The 17,973-nt window shown below is 46.2% G+C and overlaps 1 protein-coding gene across 2 annotated transcripts in view; it reads right to left on the bottom strand.

Annotated features, from left to right (window-relative positions):
- The window catches only part of KCNK10 (potassium channel, two pore domain subfamily K, member 10), a 121,171-nt gene that overhangs the window by 42,485 nt on the left and 60,713 nt on the right, over positions 1-17,973 (bottom strand). For both annotated transcript variants that reach the window (XM_004681644.2, XM_012724414.1), the window contains exon 3: positions 3,898-4,015. In XM_004681644.2, coding sequence (XP_004681701.1) covers positions 3,898-4,015 — 118 coding nt within the window. The remainder of the gene's footprint in view (positions 1-3,897; positions 4,016-17,973) is intronic.

Genomic DNA, 17,973 nt, shown 5'->3' with positions numbered 1-17,973 from the left:
ATCACTTCCTCTGAAGCTCAGCCCAGGAATTGAGGTGGTTATTGTACTGATGTCTGAACTAAAGATGGTGGCCATGCAAATGCCACCATCTGGACAAGGTGAGATTGCCCTGAGGCCTGGGGCAGGTTTGGGAAGGGGTAAATGGGAAAGCACTTATCAGGACAAGGGTGAAAATTATGTGGCTGCCAGGCAGCAGAAACAGAGGAGTAAGAGTCATTCACAGAAACTCATAAATTCCAGTGTAAGCAAGTAAAAAGGGCAGGAAATGATACACATTAAATGTTCCCCATCCTGCAGATGGAATCACCATTCCTCATTTCATCTCAGGTTATGTGGGTCAATAAACATAGGTGTTCAGTAAACAAAGTCCCTGGCATATAACAATTTGAAAAACCACCATCCATATACATTCCACTGTCATCACAGTGTTTTCCAATGCATCATACAGAGTGCTGACTTAATCATTTCATTAAACAGAAAGTTAAGATTTTCCTGTCTGTTTAAATGTTCACAAAAGTTTCATGTATATAACTGGGGACTAGGGTACATTTTCCAATACGCACCTCGTAAAAAGGCCCAGAATATCTCAGTTTTAATGATTTTGCCATAAATCCGCCTAAAATGCATGACACATTTCCCCACTTAACAACCAGACTGTTGAACATAATTTAACCTGAAACTGGTCTTCTCGGACCTTCTTAGAGCGACGGCCTCAGATGTTGTTGGGGTTTATAGCACTTTTTGCCTTATGAAAAGTGGTGGCAGATCACCTGCTTCCTTTGCTGGGTTCTGTGAGATTGTGGACTAACATAATCTGATCTGCACGGAGTTTCTGAAATGGCTTTAGGCCCCAAGCCCATTATTTATAATAGTTGTTCTTAAGTCTATTTGCAGATGTATAAGTGTGACTTCTTAGCATATCATATAGTTAGATGAAGAGGCTTTCTAAAAACAAAAGACAATTCTCTTTTATGCCAAGTTTTCTTATTACACATCATTTTCTTGGTTGCACCAATGTATAAACAATACAAGTCCTAAAACAATAACAAAACCTATGCCTATAAAACAACTCTTAGCCTCTGAAACAATAGCAAGCTGAAGATGTGCACACATATACATCCCTCCCAAGGAAGGCATACTCTCCAATACCCAGGTAAAGTATGGGTTTGAAGGATAAGGGGGATGGCAGAACTTTCCAGAAGGCCCAGCTGAGGCACAGAGCTCTGTGTTGAGGGCATTCCACCTGCAGTTCAAGCAGGTGTTAATGAAGGAATCCTCCCACTGTGAGGAATCTGCTCACTGCCTCTCGGTTACCGTTATACACTGTTGACTGCTGGGTGTCTCTGATTATGAATTTTCTTTGCAGTATTGCTTCACGATTGTAAGGGGGTTAGAAAACTGTCAAAGACATTTTAAGTAGAGCTGGGAGAGAGATATAAATGCTAGATCCCACCAGAATAGCAAGGATTACCAAAAAAAGCTGAAATTGGATTGGAAGCCAAATGGGGAGGGAAATGAAGAGAAGCTGCAGAGAGAATGATAGACAGGCCTATTGGTGGACAATGACAGAAAAAAAAGCAGTCAGCTGAGGTGAACTGCAAAACAAATACTTTTGTCTGCACTAAACATACAACACAGGGTGAAAAAAGAGAATAGCAGAACCCCCCTGGAATTTAACCTGGTTCAGAAAAACAGAAAAGGCAGTATAGACAAGGATGACAGCAATGAACCATATTTGCTCTGTATCTTTGGCGGCAGGAAAGAGGAAAATCTTGTGACGTGCTCCCTAAGAGCCCTCCTCTCCTCAACCCTATGGAAGCACTCTACATATAGCTAATTCAGTAATATCCAGCTTACTCTGGACCAAGTTACAACAGAAGTGAGCTCCGCATAAATATAAAGCTTCCATTTTAAAATAATTTGAAAAGAACAGCAAAACTTACCAGTGAAAGAAAAACACTCAGCAGAAAAATGTCACCTCAATTAGATAAAAATTGTGACCAACTGTGAAAGAATCACCTCTCAGGATCTTCTTGGAGACACCACAAAGCAGAAATCAGGAAAGAAATGGTGAGATGATACACAAGGGTGAAATGTGAGCTCAGGGGATCCAGGAAAGTCATGGAAGGGGGAAATTACCCCAATGATCACAAAATTGAAAATTAAGTTGCAAGGAGCACATAACAGAATAGACACTAAAAAAAAAAAACATATACACACAAAAAATGAATAGAGATGAAAAACAAATTTTAAGAGTTCAAAAGGAACAGAGGGGAAAAGATAGCCACAGCAGGCAAGCAAAGAAGTTATGCTATGCATAAAGTTGGAATTCCCAAAGAACAAAGCCACACAGCAGAGGAAATATTTAAAGAAGACAATCAAGAAAATCTTCCTGAACTAAAGAAGACAAAACCTGGTAGGATCAGATGATATACTAAGAAATCATTTTTTGAATAGTCAAGCAAGAAAAGTCAACTCTCATATAAAAAGGTAGTGGGAGAATTGGGTACCAGTTTCTCTACAGCAGCAGAAACATCAGGAGGTATTGGAGTGACACCTGGAGTCAAGGATTTTGTTTCCAGCCAAGCTGTCCTTCAGGCGTAGTGCTACTATTTCGACCAACCCAAGAACTCAGGGAATATGGCGCCCATAAGTCATTCTTAAAGTGACTACTTCAAGATGAGTTTCAGCCAAGCACGTGCTGAGGAGGAAGAGAATGGCAAGGGGACTAGCAGTGAGCACTGGCAATATTAAACTGTGGAGTCAAGATAAAAGCAAAAAAGAGTTTCAGGATAACAGAACAGAATGCAAATTTTTTACCCTGATGCTATAGAATGTCACAAGTGATGATCAAAGTGAAGCAGTTGTGAGGCTGAGTAAGTTCCTTGACTGCATTAAATACAATTACTGAAGCCAAGAATTAGCATTTAAAGTGGGTAAGCCATGTACTAGGAGCATAAGCCCATTTAATAATTTGAAAGTAAATAGTAAAGGGGAGGTGTTGGCTAAAAATGTATGATGAGAAGAGCTGTCTCCCACGATAGGGAACTAGTAGACACTACTTAAAGACTAGAATGCTGCCATAAACATGATTATAATTACAAAGTCAACCACTAGGCAAAAAGAAGACCCCCCAAGAATCAGAAAACAGGGAAATGAAATAAGACAAAAACTAGTTCAAGAAAGAAGTAAGCAAAGCTTACCCCGTATGTGATCAGCCATCAAGAGCATTTACCAAGTCAAAATGGCCAAGCAGATGGTCATTGTGATCAAATTAAATTACACTGGGAAGCTAGGAAGATGGGATGAGCACTTCTAATGTGGGGTAGAGGAAAGAAAGGAAATAAATCCCTTGCCTTCCACAATGGGAAGGAAAGAAATAATATCCCCAAATGAAAATTCAGGAGCAGTCCTCTCAGTGTGATATGTTAAAGACACAGAAATGAATATCAAACTAATAAGTCAAATGAAATGAAAGTGGTTGCACCCAGGGAAATGAAAATAGGGAGGCCAGCAGACTGCTGTTTTATGCAACAAACTTTTTAGAACATCCCAGTTCTTTCATCGGTAACTTAAATAAAAAGCACAATTTACACCCCCACCCCCAGGATTTTAAGCTCAACTCAGCCATCTGAATTTAACTGACCAATTCATATTCTAATTTTTCACTCTACCCTCTTCATTAAATCCTGTCCAAAGAAAGTTTCCCTAAATACAAAATTCTTCATTCTGCTTTGCCTTGAATTAAAAGTCACCACAACTGACTGCATTAACCTGACTGTGTCATAAGCCTCCTCAGGACCTCAAACTGCTGTGTATTCTAAGGACAGAACATGAACTTGGCGCCACAGCCCAGGACGGCCTGCAGAGGAAAAGAGATTAGCAAATGAATGGTACCTATGGTGGTGATGACAGTTCCAGCAAAGAAAAAGGCACTTCCGAGGTCCCAGTGACTGCTGTTGTTGGAAGAGTTTCCTATTGGACTTACGCCTGCGTTGTCAGCGTCAAGGGCATGCTGCAAAGAAAGTGAAAATGCATGAGCTCCGTTAGAAATTTTTTAAAAAGCTCAAGAACCTGCCGTGATCTCTAGCAGACTGGCTAAATGGATGAGGGGACATTCCTGAAGCAAAATACTATATGTTATATACTTAAAAATGAAAAATTAGTTTTAAGTGGGTGAAAAAAGTCGGACAGCATGGTGCGGTTAATGCAAAGTCTGCAGACACAGGACTTCTGCAATCCAGGCAGTGCTTATGCTCACTGCTGTGCAGATACACAGGAGAGGAGCCCAGGGCCACATTCCTACAAGGCGGGTGACCGCTCTTTTCACCCTTTTTACAGAATGGAAACCCAAGAACTTGGGCATCTACGTTAGACTGGCGTGGCTCTCTCCATTACTGACTTTAGAGCTCTGGACATTTATTTTAGCCTCTCTAAGTCCGAATGTCCTCGTTCGCACAAAAGGGATAAGCATAACTTTCCCCAAGTAGCTGTGCGGATTAAATGAGCCGGTCCTTGCCATGCATTTAGCCAACGCCCAGCCAGTCAGTGCTGAAGGAAAGCAGCCTTCTCGTGACTGTCATTTCACCCTCCCAGCCCTCTCACTGCTCCTTTTCAAAGTGAACAATGACTCCTCTCTGCCTGCTGGATTGGAGTACCATGCATCTTAACATTCCTAATAAGAGGGCCACAGCGACTCCCCAATCTCATCTGACTCATCCCAGACAGCACCCTCCTAGAGACATCTGCTTACACCTTTGCACACTGGCTTGGGCCCTCTCTCAAATGGAACCAACCTGCAGGGACAGTGCAGGCCCAGGTCTCAGGGAGGCAGGTGCACAATAAGGAAAAAAGCCTCAGCAGCCTTTCCTGACTCAGGGACAGGGAGGGCGCACTGTCAGATCTGAGCACCCCTCACTGTTCAGACAGGTGAGCTGTGGTGAGGAAGGGAACAGCTGGGGGCCCCAGAGGGAGGCCGGCAGACATGAGAGCTCCTTCTAGAACATCAAACAGAGTCTGCTCCATGGACAAAGTTGAAGTAACCCCAGGTGGCAACAGTAAGGCACAATTAAATATTGAAATGTTATTATATTAATCCTAAATAATGCCCGCTAAGCTTTGTTGGAACAGACAGCGCGAGAGCCACAAAGCAGAGTATGACTAAAGACAGTCAACAGTCACCACATTTTGCCTTCATTAATCTGAGATATAGTGGTTTCTATAGCAGCGACCACCAACCTTTTCCAAAAGGGCTAGAGAGAAAATGCTAAGGCTTTATGCGATGGATCAGTTATAGTATAGATTTCTTTTCTTTCACAACTGTTGAAATATGCAAAACCACCCTTAGCTAGGGCCACACCAAAGCAGGATGGCTTGGCAGACCCCAACACAGGTAACTGGACAATATAAAAACTCTCTTTTATCAAAGTCTTTAGTTAATTCTTTCCTGCCTCTAAAAACATGACCTATTACGCTGGCCACTGTTTCCACATAAGCCCTGGCACCCCGGAATTTAAAATCCACCTGCATGGAAGTTGTACAGGCAGTCTCTGGCCAATGGTTGAAATTGGCCTAACCGGAAACAATCACTTGTTCACCAGGGATTAATCTCCACTCTGTTTTAGAGAAAATCAGATGGTTAGTACTTTGTGCTGGGAATATTTCACGGCGCTGCTCCAGTGCCTCCAGACCAAACCAAAGGCGTCAGTGAGTGTTTCTATTCAGCTAGGATGCACCCACCTGCAAATTAACACCTCAGGGACAGTTCTGGGCTTCAGTCACCTAGGTGACCTCAAATCACAACAGCAACTCCTAAGATTTACAATTGCATGAAGCTGCAGAGAGAGTTCGGATTCGGTCAAGCCAGCCCGCCTGTGCTGAGCACTGCACAGACGCTCAAGCAGAACCAGGCTGCATCTGAAACAGACTGTAGCAAAGTCAAGTGGGAGGTTTGTTCACTTCATCCAAAACTCCAAAGGTCCCTTTTCAAGTTTAGCTTTTCTGAATTATGCAAACTCATAAATATTTCATCTTGACATACGTGCCCCTCAAGGAACGGGTTTTTCAGTTGAAAAGAAAGGAAACTAACACTTGTTAGGAACCTGTTAGGAGGTGGGTGCCTTAGGGGTGTGCCCTTTGACCCCTCCCTCAATTGGTGTGCTACTCAATTTCAGCCTTTTTAAAACTTGCAAGGAAGGAATAGCATCCTCACTGCAGAGTTAAGAAAACAGACACAGAACCCTCCCTGGTGGCACAGGAGATTAAAGAGCAGCACTACAAGCTGGCCACAGCTGCTTCAGTGCAAGTTCGATCCCCTACCCCGGAGCTGACCCACATGGCGCGGCAGACCTCTCCTGACCCGCCCGCTGCTCCCCTCAGCAGCGTACTTTGTCGATCTGCCTATTCTGCTCCCCACTCTGTCTCTGGTGAATCCTCTCACCCTCCGCATCTCTGGCCTGTACCCCAGTTCTGCATGAATAAATAAATAAATCTTAAAAAAAATATATAAGCCCTAACTGACCGCAAACTATGGTTTTATCCTTTCCTCTACACATGGTACCCAGAACACACTCCTCCTCCCCTGCCCCAGACACGGATGGCAGGGGATAGCTGTCATTATCCAAATATTCAGGAGAGAGAAGGGACCTCACAGGAATCCTTCCAAATACGACCATTCCCATCTGTGTGCACGCAGAGGTGCCAGGCCGCATTTGACTGTTGGAAGCGGAGGGTTTAACAGCTCTACATTGCAAATAAAAACTTTAAAGTAAGTCCTTCAAAATGGGGAAAGGTTGCTTTTATGCCTTGAAAGAGAGGAGAAAAGAGAGGAAACAACCTGAGAAGACAGGAAAACAGAGAGGGTGTCAGTGGGCTCCTAGAGCCTCTGGCTGGGTTACGAGGTGTCCTGGCACTCCGGAAGCAGGTGCACCTAGTGCCTGCAGTAACGCCACTGCGCTCTCCTCCTCCAGAGCTTCAGCAATGTGAGCTCCCCACGAAAATGCCGTGGGGAGAGTGGTTTTGTGGCAATTAATACAAAGGTGGCCATGAGCACAATGGGCGAGGTTTGGAGCCTGAAATGGGGGTGTGGGGCAGGAAATCCGCCCTCCAGAAAGCCGCCAAGCTTGGGTTTGGGCACTCACCAACCCCAGGCGTGAGGTTCAATTCTCTCTAGATCTCTTAGGTCAGAAAGATGCCAGCAAACCACCAGAATGAAAATGAATCTGCTCACCCCAGTCATGTAGACAAGGGAAGGTCAGTACAAGGACTATGATCTCTTGAATGAGGGGCATCATTTCTAACTCAGAATACTCTGATTGAGTTTACAGTTCTAACTTACCAATTTTTTAAGTATTTTCTTTATTTTAGATTTATTCTGTAGAAGAAGCGGGGTGTAGGCTAGACGTGTGCGGAGTGAGAAGACTTACCAAAAGCAGAGTGGGGAACAGAACTGGCAGATGGACTAAAGTACTCTGCTGAGGGGAGCAGCAGGTGACACAGGAGAGGTCTGCCACGCCACGGGGGTCACCTCCCTAGCCAGGGACTGAACTCAAGCCGCAGTGGCTGACAATAGCATGATTGTGCTGAAACTCGAAACCCTGTACCAGGGAGGCCCTGAAGTATTTTCTAATGATCATAATTGTCTTAATTCAAGTAAAACTTTTTCAAATTAAATACACTTGCTTTTAAGTTGCTTTTACAAATGTTTAAATGGATAGATAAGGTAATGAGCTAGGTGCATAAAAGGACCAATTATACGACAGAGATTTCAAACTCATTGCAGACCTCGTATTCCCATACATGAGCAACCATTATCTGGTTCACAGAGATCTCAAGGGGATCGGAACCAAAAATCAGACTATGATATGAGATCTTCAAGCTGTCAAGAAAGGGTACCATAGATTAAAGGCATTACTTTAATTCCACCACTTCTTGCATTTCCTTTTTAGCTGCTAAGTTGCCGTTTCCAGTACCCACCCAGTAAACAATTCATGAGCAGATGCTTAAATCAATAATAAATGAATGAACAAACAAAAGTAATACATTGAAGCACATCATCTTCCCAGAGGTGTGAAAGGAAAGCAATTGATTTGTTTGTGAAGTCAGACAAACATAAGAACCCAACAAAAGGAAATAGAATTGATAGATGATTCAGGGGAAAAAATACGTGGACAGAGAAGTGAATGTGGGCAAAATCCAAGGGAATTGGGTTTCTTGCCAAGAGTAGAACAGTGGTTACCAGGGCTGGGGGTGAAACTGGGGAGATGTTTGTTACAGAACAGAAACTTCCAGCTCTAAGATGAATAAGTCCTGAAGATCCGATGTACAGCGTGGTGACTATAATTAATAACACTGCCCTACGTACTTGAAAATTGCTGAGAGCAAATCGTAATTGTTCTTGGCACTAAAAAGGAATGGTAATTATGTGACATGATGCAGGAGTTAACAAGGCAATCGTTTGGCAGGAATGTGTGTCAAATCAACACCTCATGCACTTAGTATTGCACCATGTTACGTGACAATTATATCTAAAAAAAAAAAAAAACTGGAAAAAAGTATAGAAGACCCTCTTTAGCCATCCTCCCCCCTCCGCCCCCAGCCCATCCATCCCCAAGCATCAGGACAGCCTGAAAGGTGTAACAGAGAAGCTACAGCCACTCATCAAAGGGGCAGAGCTGGTGTCTAAGGCGCAGATGAAGGATGAGCAAAGGGGGGGAGTAAAGATCCCTCAGGGACCCCCACAGGCTCTGGCTCCGCAAGTTCCTCGTGGCTATAATCCCACAAGGCAACGCCGGGCTGCATAAATCACTGCTCGGACACAGGAGGTGCCGTCCTGAGTGTTAGCGCCGCGCCGGGATGAATGATGAGCCGCAGAGGACCACTAACTGTCTGTGGCTTTTCTCCTATGATCTGTCCTTGGTGAGATCATCCACTCTGTTTCCTTATGTGGCACCAAACAGAAAGACAAACAAATGCGGAGCAATAATCACTTGACTTGCGTGAGTTGGGCTGAGCCACAGACTCGATTGGGTGATTGATTAGCTGAGTGATTAGCTGATCTGCAGCCCAAGCCAGGACACCTGCAGCGTGTGAAAAGGGACTCGGTGAATAATCACGCCGTGCCCCCAGGCCAGGGGCACCCAGGATGTGGTTGTGCTGTAGGGACAAAGCCCCTCACCTAGGACACCCCATGGCTCTGGGCCTCCGTGCCAGAGGGACAGTCAGCAAAGGGACTTAGAAGTTCAACATTCGGGTGGAGGGTGAGGTGGAGTGCGAGGGTGAGTGCAGAAACAGCTTCATTAATGTCTTGCAAGCGTGTGTACTTGCACTCATTAATGGAGAGAAAGAAACCCAGAAACCCACAGCCTGTGTGCAAATGCAGCCCACATTTCTTACCGCTCAAAAGTGCCTCTAAAGAGCCCCCAAAGCCCACGCCAAGCAGCTTGTACCACCTCACACATCCGCAGCAAGGCTCGCAGGTGAGAAGTGAAAGCACTGTATTAATTTCTGGCCACAGTTTCCTCTCATTTGTCTACCCTGACAAGCACTTCGCAGTCAGACAGTTCACAGCAGCAGAACTGAGTACATTGCGGTGGCGGTGGCGAAGGGCTGGCTACAAGGCCACAGCCACTATTTTAAATAACAAAGGGAGAGTGTCCAGAGGATACTCTGGCCGCCAGCCAGCCAGGCACCAAGTAGCTGGTTCCCAGAAGCCTCTGCTTCAGGACATAGAGACAGGAATGTAAGCACCCCCTACCCTGCTACTGCAAGAGAAAGTTCTTGAATACAGTGGCAAATGTTCACCCTGAGCAAGTTCCTCTCCTCTGGGCTCCTCTGAGCCTTGAGTTCCCCATCTTCAAATGAGGGGACTCTTCCTCCCAGCATTACCATCAAGCTTTTGTCTGACATTATCTATGACTTCGGACGTGGGCTTCTGCCATCCATCTGTAATTAGATGGCTAGCAAGAGTAATGCTCCTGAGCATTCACACACACACAGAGACAGCTCTGCGGCCTCGAGATGACACCACCACACTTCCGTGGGGCACGAGACTCAGGGTGCAGAAGAGCCTCACCACAGCCACGCGGCAACACTAGCAAGCTCTCGGGGTTGTCACCCGGAAAGTCATCACCCCAGACACTGCAAAGGCAGCTTCTATGTTCTTCTTTCTCCCCATCTCAAGCCCTCCTCAAACTAAGCAGATACGCTCCCGCCCCAGTGGGGGACACCTCAAGTGCTGAGAAGCAGGGGCATTGTGCCTTCACCACCCCCAGGCAGGCGGCGGCCAGGCTGGCCTGAGTGTGCTGGCTGTCACATCACCTCAGACTCTCAGGCAATTAAACCCAGGGCAGACCATAAAAAGGTAAAGAGAGAAGTACCTTCAGTGCCATGATGAATATTATGATGGTGTTTATTTTCCTACTGTCCTATGTATTCAGTTATGTGCAAATATTAGCCTTTCCTTGGGGGGAGAAGGGGGAGAAGCAGGCTTTCATCAGAACTTTACAACCTGGTTATAAATCTAAGGTAAAGGCTGCCTGCAGAATGGACAGGGCAGTGGAGCATCAGTTCAAAGAATACAAGAGAAACCCAAGAGGAGCCAGGCCATCATCCTGAGCCTGTGGTCTTAGATAAGCTTCTTTTTTTTCTTATTGTTTGTTTGCTAGGGAGGGCGTGAAGGGGACAGAAGGGTGGGAGGGTCCAACACTCAATTAATTAGCACCCGGGTAGAGACAACGAATGACTTTTCTACCTAAACACTGCCTTATGAAGCCAAACCATATTTGGGTATGCTCTTTCAGCTTTTCTCATGAACTACTAGGAAGGATGAAATAAGAGATTTTACAAACCATGAGGAAGTTATCAAGTCCACTAAGGAAGGGGGGATAGAGGTGTATACTCTGATAAGATCAATACATTTTCAGACTAACTTCAACTGTCATTCTTTCATCTCAGTTTGGACTCAGCCTCTATAGAATGAATCACAAATTTGCCAAGTGATGTTGAAAAATCACCTGGTTTGAGGGTGTATACCCTGCTCTCTCTGCACTTGAGATCAGAGATGAGTCTGCACAATTTCTGGGAAATGATTGGGCTACAAAAGCGTTTAGGACTCTGACTCACTGCAGAGTGAGCTAAACGAAAGATGGCTCTTCTTCCTGTTGCCATCGCACTGGACAGAAGCTGAGCTTCAACAGATGATTCATAACAGCATGAAAAAGCAAAGCTTCTGCTATCCTGATTTCATCGTAGGTATCTACTTATACTACTTCTAGCTCTTGAGTGCTCAATATTAGTCACAAATTAATATTTCATTTCCTATGCCCCCTTAGAGTCCATGTCAGCACCTCTTTCTGATAAACACATTGATAATGAGGCAGGCAAGGAAATAGACACAATCCCAGAGACTTGAAGAATGTTCTAGAATACTCATCAAAATAATCATAGTAGTCAGTTTTTGCAATGTGCCAAGCTCTGCTTTCTTATTCAGTCCTTGCAAAAATCCTGCAAGAATCCCTCTTATTAGAATTGGACATGCAGTGTTGAACTTCATGGAGTCTACACAGATGCTGATTTATAATAATGCACACCTGAAATCATTTAGCATAATAATGCAATGTTGATTCAATGGAAGCATTAAAATAAGTAATCCTATTATCTTCCCCATTTTGTAAATGCTGTAACAGAAAACAGAAGTATAGCTATCCACAGTTACCATGATAGGTAAGAACGAGTTACACTGGAACTGGTTAAAAGCCCCCTCTTCCCTAGATAACTCTCTGTGGGGTTGCAAACATTTTCTAATGCTCATCTGTTATGTTACCTTCTTCCACCTGACAAGAGACAATATAGAGAAGTAGAAATTTGTGCTTCTAGTCCTCATTTTTCAAGGAATAAAAGGTTAAGCTTACTTACTCAATAAAGTAATGTTGCATTAGCAAGCTTTCCATTACTTCAGCCCATTTCCACCACAAAGGAAAGAAAAATATGTGTGTTCAGTAAATACTGATAAGCTGCATTTATGTGCAGACCTGAATGCTAACACACGTCTATTGGTTTTAAGTAGAAGCTACTGACCGAGCCTCAGCGCCTCACATGAACACAAAACCAAGTCCCTGCAGTGCCCAGCTAACGAGTGATCATTACACTCTTTAGTCTTTGCACAGGTGAATGACTTTTTGGGGTCCCACAGATAGAGACAGAGACTGTTACCCCATGAGTAGGGCTCTGAGTGTTTCCCTATCTTCTTGGTCCAACCACTGTAACAACTCCAGCCAACTCATTCTCCCTAATTGGGAGTAGAGCATCGCGGTTAAAAAGCAGGTATTCTAGGCCCTCCCTGGTGGCGCAGGGGGTTAAAGCACCACACTAAGAAGCTAAAAGCCACTTCTGCATGAGTTCGATCCCCGCCTGCCCCGGAGGTGACCACATGGCGTGGCAGACCTGTCCTGACCTGCCGCTACTCCCCTCAGCAGTACACTTCGTCAATCGGCCTGTTCTGCTCCCCACTCTGTCTCTGTGAAGCCTCTCACTGCCCCTGAGCCTCTGGACTGTACCCCAGTTCTGTATGCACAAATAAATAAATCTTTAAAAAAAAAAAAAAAAGCAGGTAGAGTCCCTAGACCCAGACCCCAGTTGTACCTCTCAGTTAAGCTTGGGTGAGTTAACTTCTCTATTCCTCGGCTGTCTACCCAGATCATGATAATGATCAACTGATCCATTACTCATAAAGCATTTAGAGCACTGCCCGGCCCTAGAAAACCCCAGCAAATGTTGTCCAGACAACAAATTTCTGGAGGGCAGGGAGTAAGTATCTTGCATCTTTTGTTATATTTTTGGTAATCATAAGGGCCTGACACGTCACCTGCTTCATGAAGGCATTCAGTAAATATCAATTACATAAATGGATACACTTAATGACAAGTGATAAAAATAATTGTGCAAGCCACACGTCTCACCAAACCTCATCTCTCCAGATTTTGATCGCGTGTGGCTGACTGCGTGTGATTCGTACAATTCCACTTCACTTTAAATGAAAAGCAAACACATGCACATTTGTATATAATTGTGGACACGGTAGCATTTATTTCTGGCTCTTTGTTTTATTTTTATGGGAGTTTTTTTTGGAACACTGAATCCTCATTTACAAATTCATCTTTCCAGCGGGCATGCCAATTTCCATTAGCAATTTAATTTAGAGCTTAAAAGCTTTAGATCTTCTTCACTAAACAGAAAGGGACTCAACACCCCCAGGGATAAAAACAATAATAATAATGAAGTGGAGGCCTGGAGAGACAGGCCAGGGGCGGCAGGCCCCACTTCTCAGACCTTGACCATTTAGCTTCACCAGAGAAAAGTCAATGCCTCTGACCTCAGGGCCTCAGCTGCAGGAGTCACTTCAGCTGGTCAGAGCTGTGTCCTGGGGCACAAAGAAGCCTGCACTCACCAAGGGCCCCCTGCAGCCTAGGCTCCTACCTAAGCTGCAATCTAAGCTCCCAGCACAAAAGGCCACTTGGAAGGCGGGACTGTCTGGGCACAGGAGACATCTTATCTTGCTCTGCCACTGGACACACAGCAGGGGTTTCTCAGGCTACAGGGGCAGGAATCCTTTAATGTCCTTACAGCTCATTATACATAAAGACTAAAGGGCTATCATTGCCTAGGGATCTGCACAAAGACAGATGATTGGGGAATACTATAGACAGCCAGGCTGAATAGAAAGATTCTATTGCAGAGGAACAAAAATCATTTTCTGCTTTGCTTTTTGTTAAGGGTCCAAAGGACGGGCTCTTGGTCTCCAAAACAGATGTAAAAAGCACCATTCACTCATTTCTCAAACCTTAAGCATCTTCTATGGGGAAGCTGTCATGACAGGCCTGAGGGATTTATCCATAAAAGACAGTATCGGTCTCAAAGAGCTCACATGCATGAGAAGGAGACAGATGAAAAAAATGGTGATCACCCAACAGAATCCACGAAGTGGAGAGATGAACTTGAGCACGTGATGCCGTGAGCCAAGCAGAAGCACCACCGGGTCACGAAGGCTTCCCCCCTCCCACCTCCAGCTGGGTTTCAGCTTCTCTGAGGGTAAGTCACTTAGCAGAGTTGATACTCTATAAACAGGTAGTTGAAGAATGAATAAATGAAAACCAGCTCTTACCTACCATGGCTGCCGTTTAGATTTACAAGAAGAGCCGAAATGACAATGTATTTGATTGATCAGATCATGTCCCCTTGCTGCTTGAAATGGAACTGCAGCTTCACTGTGCTCAGGATAAAGCCAAGGCCCAGCACCGCCAACCATGTTCCCTTTGCTCCCCACCCGCTGGCCAAGGTCTCCCTTTCTCCCAAGCCCTCAGACATCCAGGGCTTCTTTCCTCCACAGCCTTGGCAGGCAGCAGCACCTGCTAGGATCCTACCCTCCTAAGTCAGTCTCCTGCCGTGTGCCCACAGCTCTCTCCCTCTTTTTTCCAATCTCATCCTCGTTTGATTCGTGCTTCTTGATGTGATCATTGGCATACAGTTTCCTTCTCTTCACTCTCTTTATTCTTAGCTTTCAAATCAAAACACTTTTTAGAGAGGAAGGGATACTATTCGCAATTATTCCCAAAACCTGGAAACTAGGGTGTGGGGTCATCCTGGCCGTATGCCCCCCGAGGGCAGAGACTATGTCTGTCTTTCACTCACAATACTGTCCCCAGTATTTAGCACGGTGTCTGGCACACAGCAGACAGTAAGGAGTTCGTTGCATTAATAAATGGAATGAGTAAATGAATGAGTGAGTGAATGGGTGGGTGAGAGGGTAAGAAGCTGAGACAGTGAGTGAGTGAATGTGAGTGAGTGAGTGAGTAATTAGTGATTGGCAGAAGAAAATGGTAAATGTCACAGCAGCCACAGGAAATGTTCTTGGATCATGCAAATCAACCAACACCTTCCACTTCTAGAGAAAACTGACCAGCGGCTCAGAATCTCCAGACCTCTCCTGCGTGCAGAATGGCAGTTTTGGTCACCATGGCAACATCCAAGGTCCAGGCCCAGGACCAGAGCACTGCACCCAGTCCTCTCATGCAGTGCTCAAATCTTCAATGAAATCCTCCTCGACCAAAGTATGGTGGAATCAGGCACAAAAGGCACAGCCAGAAACCAACAGTTGGGCACCCTGGCCTTGGCATAGATGTCTATGCAATGGGAAAGTTATGAATCCAAGGGGCAAAGGAGGGAGCGGTGGTGTATCAGAGGGCAAGTGCTCACACTCACAAAAGACCTCTCCTATCGCGCTGTGTGAGTGGATTGTTCCTTAGCAGAATCTGTCTCAATACAATCTCATGCTCTCTGACCCCCTGTGTCAAGGATAGAGTCTAAGAGCCTGGGCTCTGGAGTCAGGGTGACAGATTGTAGCCCCACTTAGGCCACTGGCTGGCTGCAAGACCTCCACCAAGCACCTGGCCTCTCTTCCAGTAGGGGTGAAAAGTGATCTTAGGGAGCAGACGGGGCCACTTCACCACACCTGCACACAATCAGGACTTAATGCCCAGGGTGGAGAAATACTCATCCAGCACGGCTTGAGGTCCAAGTTCAGAGCAAATGATCTAAAATTCAAGTAATTTATTAGCCAAAGATAAAAGTCCCTAAGAGATGGTAAAGTGAAAGCCAGTGGCAAATGTCCAGTTCACCAACAGAAAATAAAGCACAGAAGTTGTGTCAGTCCTGCCCAGACTCACACCCCCAGGGCCTCCCAGGCCAGGCCCAGCCAGACAGAAGTGTCAGACTTGCTTCAGACATGCTGCCTGGACAGAAGGTGCTGTTCTGAAGTCAAGAAGGTTCTGAAAAGTTAAGTCATTTTTGGAGACAAGGACTGAAGTATGGGGGGACAGGGAGGAGTCAGCCTTCAAGACTGTGAGGTAACGGGCTCACTCAGTGGCTGAAGTGGGGGACGCGGGGTAGGTGGGGCTGCCCCCGGGACAGTCCCCAGTGAGGGAGGAAGCCTTGCTTGCTTGTGCTACATCTAGTCTTCAGACTAGAAGACACCATGTCCTCCCTGGTGGACACCGCTAAGCCCACTCCCATGCAACATGGCTCCTATGACTAGGAGAGACCCCAGCCAGGAGACCCCCTCCCACCCGCAGCCCCCACAGAAGCCATTCCAGGTTCTCCAATGACTCAAAATGCACAAGCTGTAAGCCACAGCTACAGGCCATCATCCATCCAGGTAGGCAGAAGCCCCTGCCCCTCCCTGGGGGTCAGTGAGGTCCGCTCATGCTTTTGTTTCCTGAGGATCAAACAAGATGAATGCTTCTCCAAGACCAGCCAGGACACAAGTCCCGAAGATGACTGTCCAGGGAACAGGGAAATGCGCAGTCACGGCAGGCGAGAGCATCCGGGGCAAAGAAGCGCGTGGGCTGCAGCGACTGTCACATCGAGTTCGCGAAATCGCAACTTTGAAAAGACCTTCGAAGCGCTTGACTACAAAGAAACACAAGCACTCCAGGGGCGCTTGTCACGGTCCCCTCGACTCCTTCCCTGCACGTGACTATGGAGCATGACAGAAAGGGGGTAAGAAGTACTGTTTCCCACCGCCAGCAACCTGCGAGGCGCTTCATGTGGGTCAGCTCACTCACTCCTCCCAGCACTGGGCAAGAGGGTGACTAGGCCCCCAGGGGTCTCACTCTAACACCCTGCTCCTCCATGACCACCATGCACCTTCCTTGGGAATAGACCCTCTGACAACAGTCCACCTTGGGGGAGCAATGGCCCCATGTCGGGCCTCCCAGGTGTCCCCAAGAAACTCTCCTCCCTCCTTCTTCTCCTTGGAGTCTATGCTTGAATGAAAGACCCAGATCTGGTGTTGGGGATACTCACCACTGAGAAAGATGAGCAGGATGGCTCCATGGTTAGGCCCATGGGCTCTGGAGTCTGCTTTCCCAAGACTCCAACCCCAATTTAACCACCTACTTACTGGCTATGTGGTTTGGGGCCAGTGGCCAAACTTCCAAAAATTGACTGATTCAACCATAGGTGGAATGATAAAAAGGAAGGGTGATCAGAGAACCTGGCTGCAGGCTTGCTGCAAGGGTCAAATGAGCTGAAGGACCTTAGAAGCATGTAGAGGGTGCTGAGAGGAAAGTCAACAACCCAGAAGTGCGAGCTATTTTTTATTATCACATCAGCTCTGCGGGAAACCTCCCAAGTACAGTCATCTGCAGACGCCTGCACGTGGTCTCAGGGGGAGGATTCAGGAGATGGATAGACCTTACGTGTCCTGCTCTCCTGTCCCAGGGCACTATATTAGAAGATCTGTGGGCTCCCACCTCATTGGGTCCCAACAACAATCAGGCACAGAGGACATCAGCCCTTTCACCTGGGCTCACCTTGACCTCAGCGCTCTACTCGGGTGACCTGGGGGACTGCCCAAGTCTTGTGGGTCCCTGAGGTTCTCTGACAGGTGTGTCATACCAGGCAGATGATGGCCAGGAGAAGCGAAGACTGCTAGAGCCAGCAACACGTTTACTTCTTGAGGTCGTGTCCTCAGCTTGGGATAGAGAGGACCGTCCAGAGAGGACAATTCAGGTAGTGGGGATGAGTGTTCTCCATGGGCTCAAGCATTGCTACTCTCTGGGCTGGAGACCTGGCACTCGGGGGAATTTGCATTTTAACAGTAGAAGCAAGTCAAGAAAAGTTGTCAATTAGAAAAGTCAGGGTTTAAAGCCCCCCCCAGGGCACTTCAGGAACTGTCTTCCCTTCCCGGGAGCAAATCCCAAGATGCATGTAACTGGAGGACTTTCTGGGTTCTTCTTTCCTTCCATTTATAACAAAGAGATAGTAGAACAGTGACTAAAAGTAACTGCCATTTTTGGTTTCGTCCTCAAGCGCCTCACCAGGTGGACACAAAGGCATTTTCCAGAAGGGTAGGGAGGCCTGGGTGGCTCCTCGACTTGCTCCACTCACCAGCTGTAAGCAGGAGCTCACCCCGGCCCT

The sequence above is a fragment of the Condylura cristata genome, unplaced genomic scaffold (genome assembly GCF_000260355.1).
Source record: "Condylura cristata isolate star-nosed mole 26May11 unplaced genomic scaffold, ConCri1.0 scaffold00013, whole genome shotgun sequence".
NCBI classification, from domain to species: Eukaryota; Metazoa; Chordata; class Mammalia; order Eulipotyphla; family Talpidae; genus Condylura; species Condylura cristata.
This window is presented reverse-complemented; position numbering and strand designations above follow the sequence as displayed.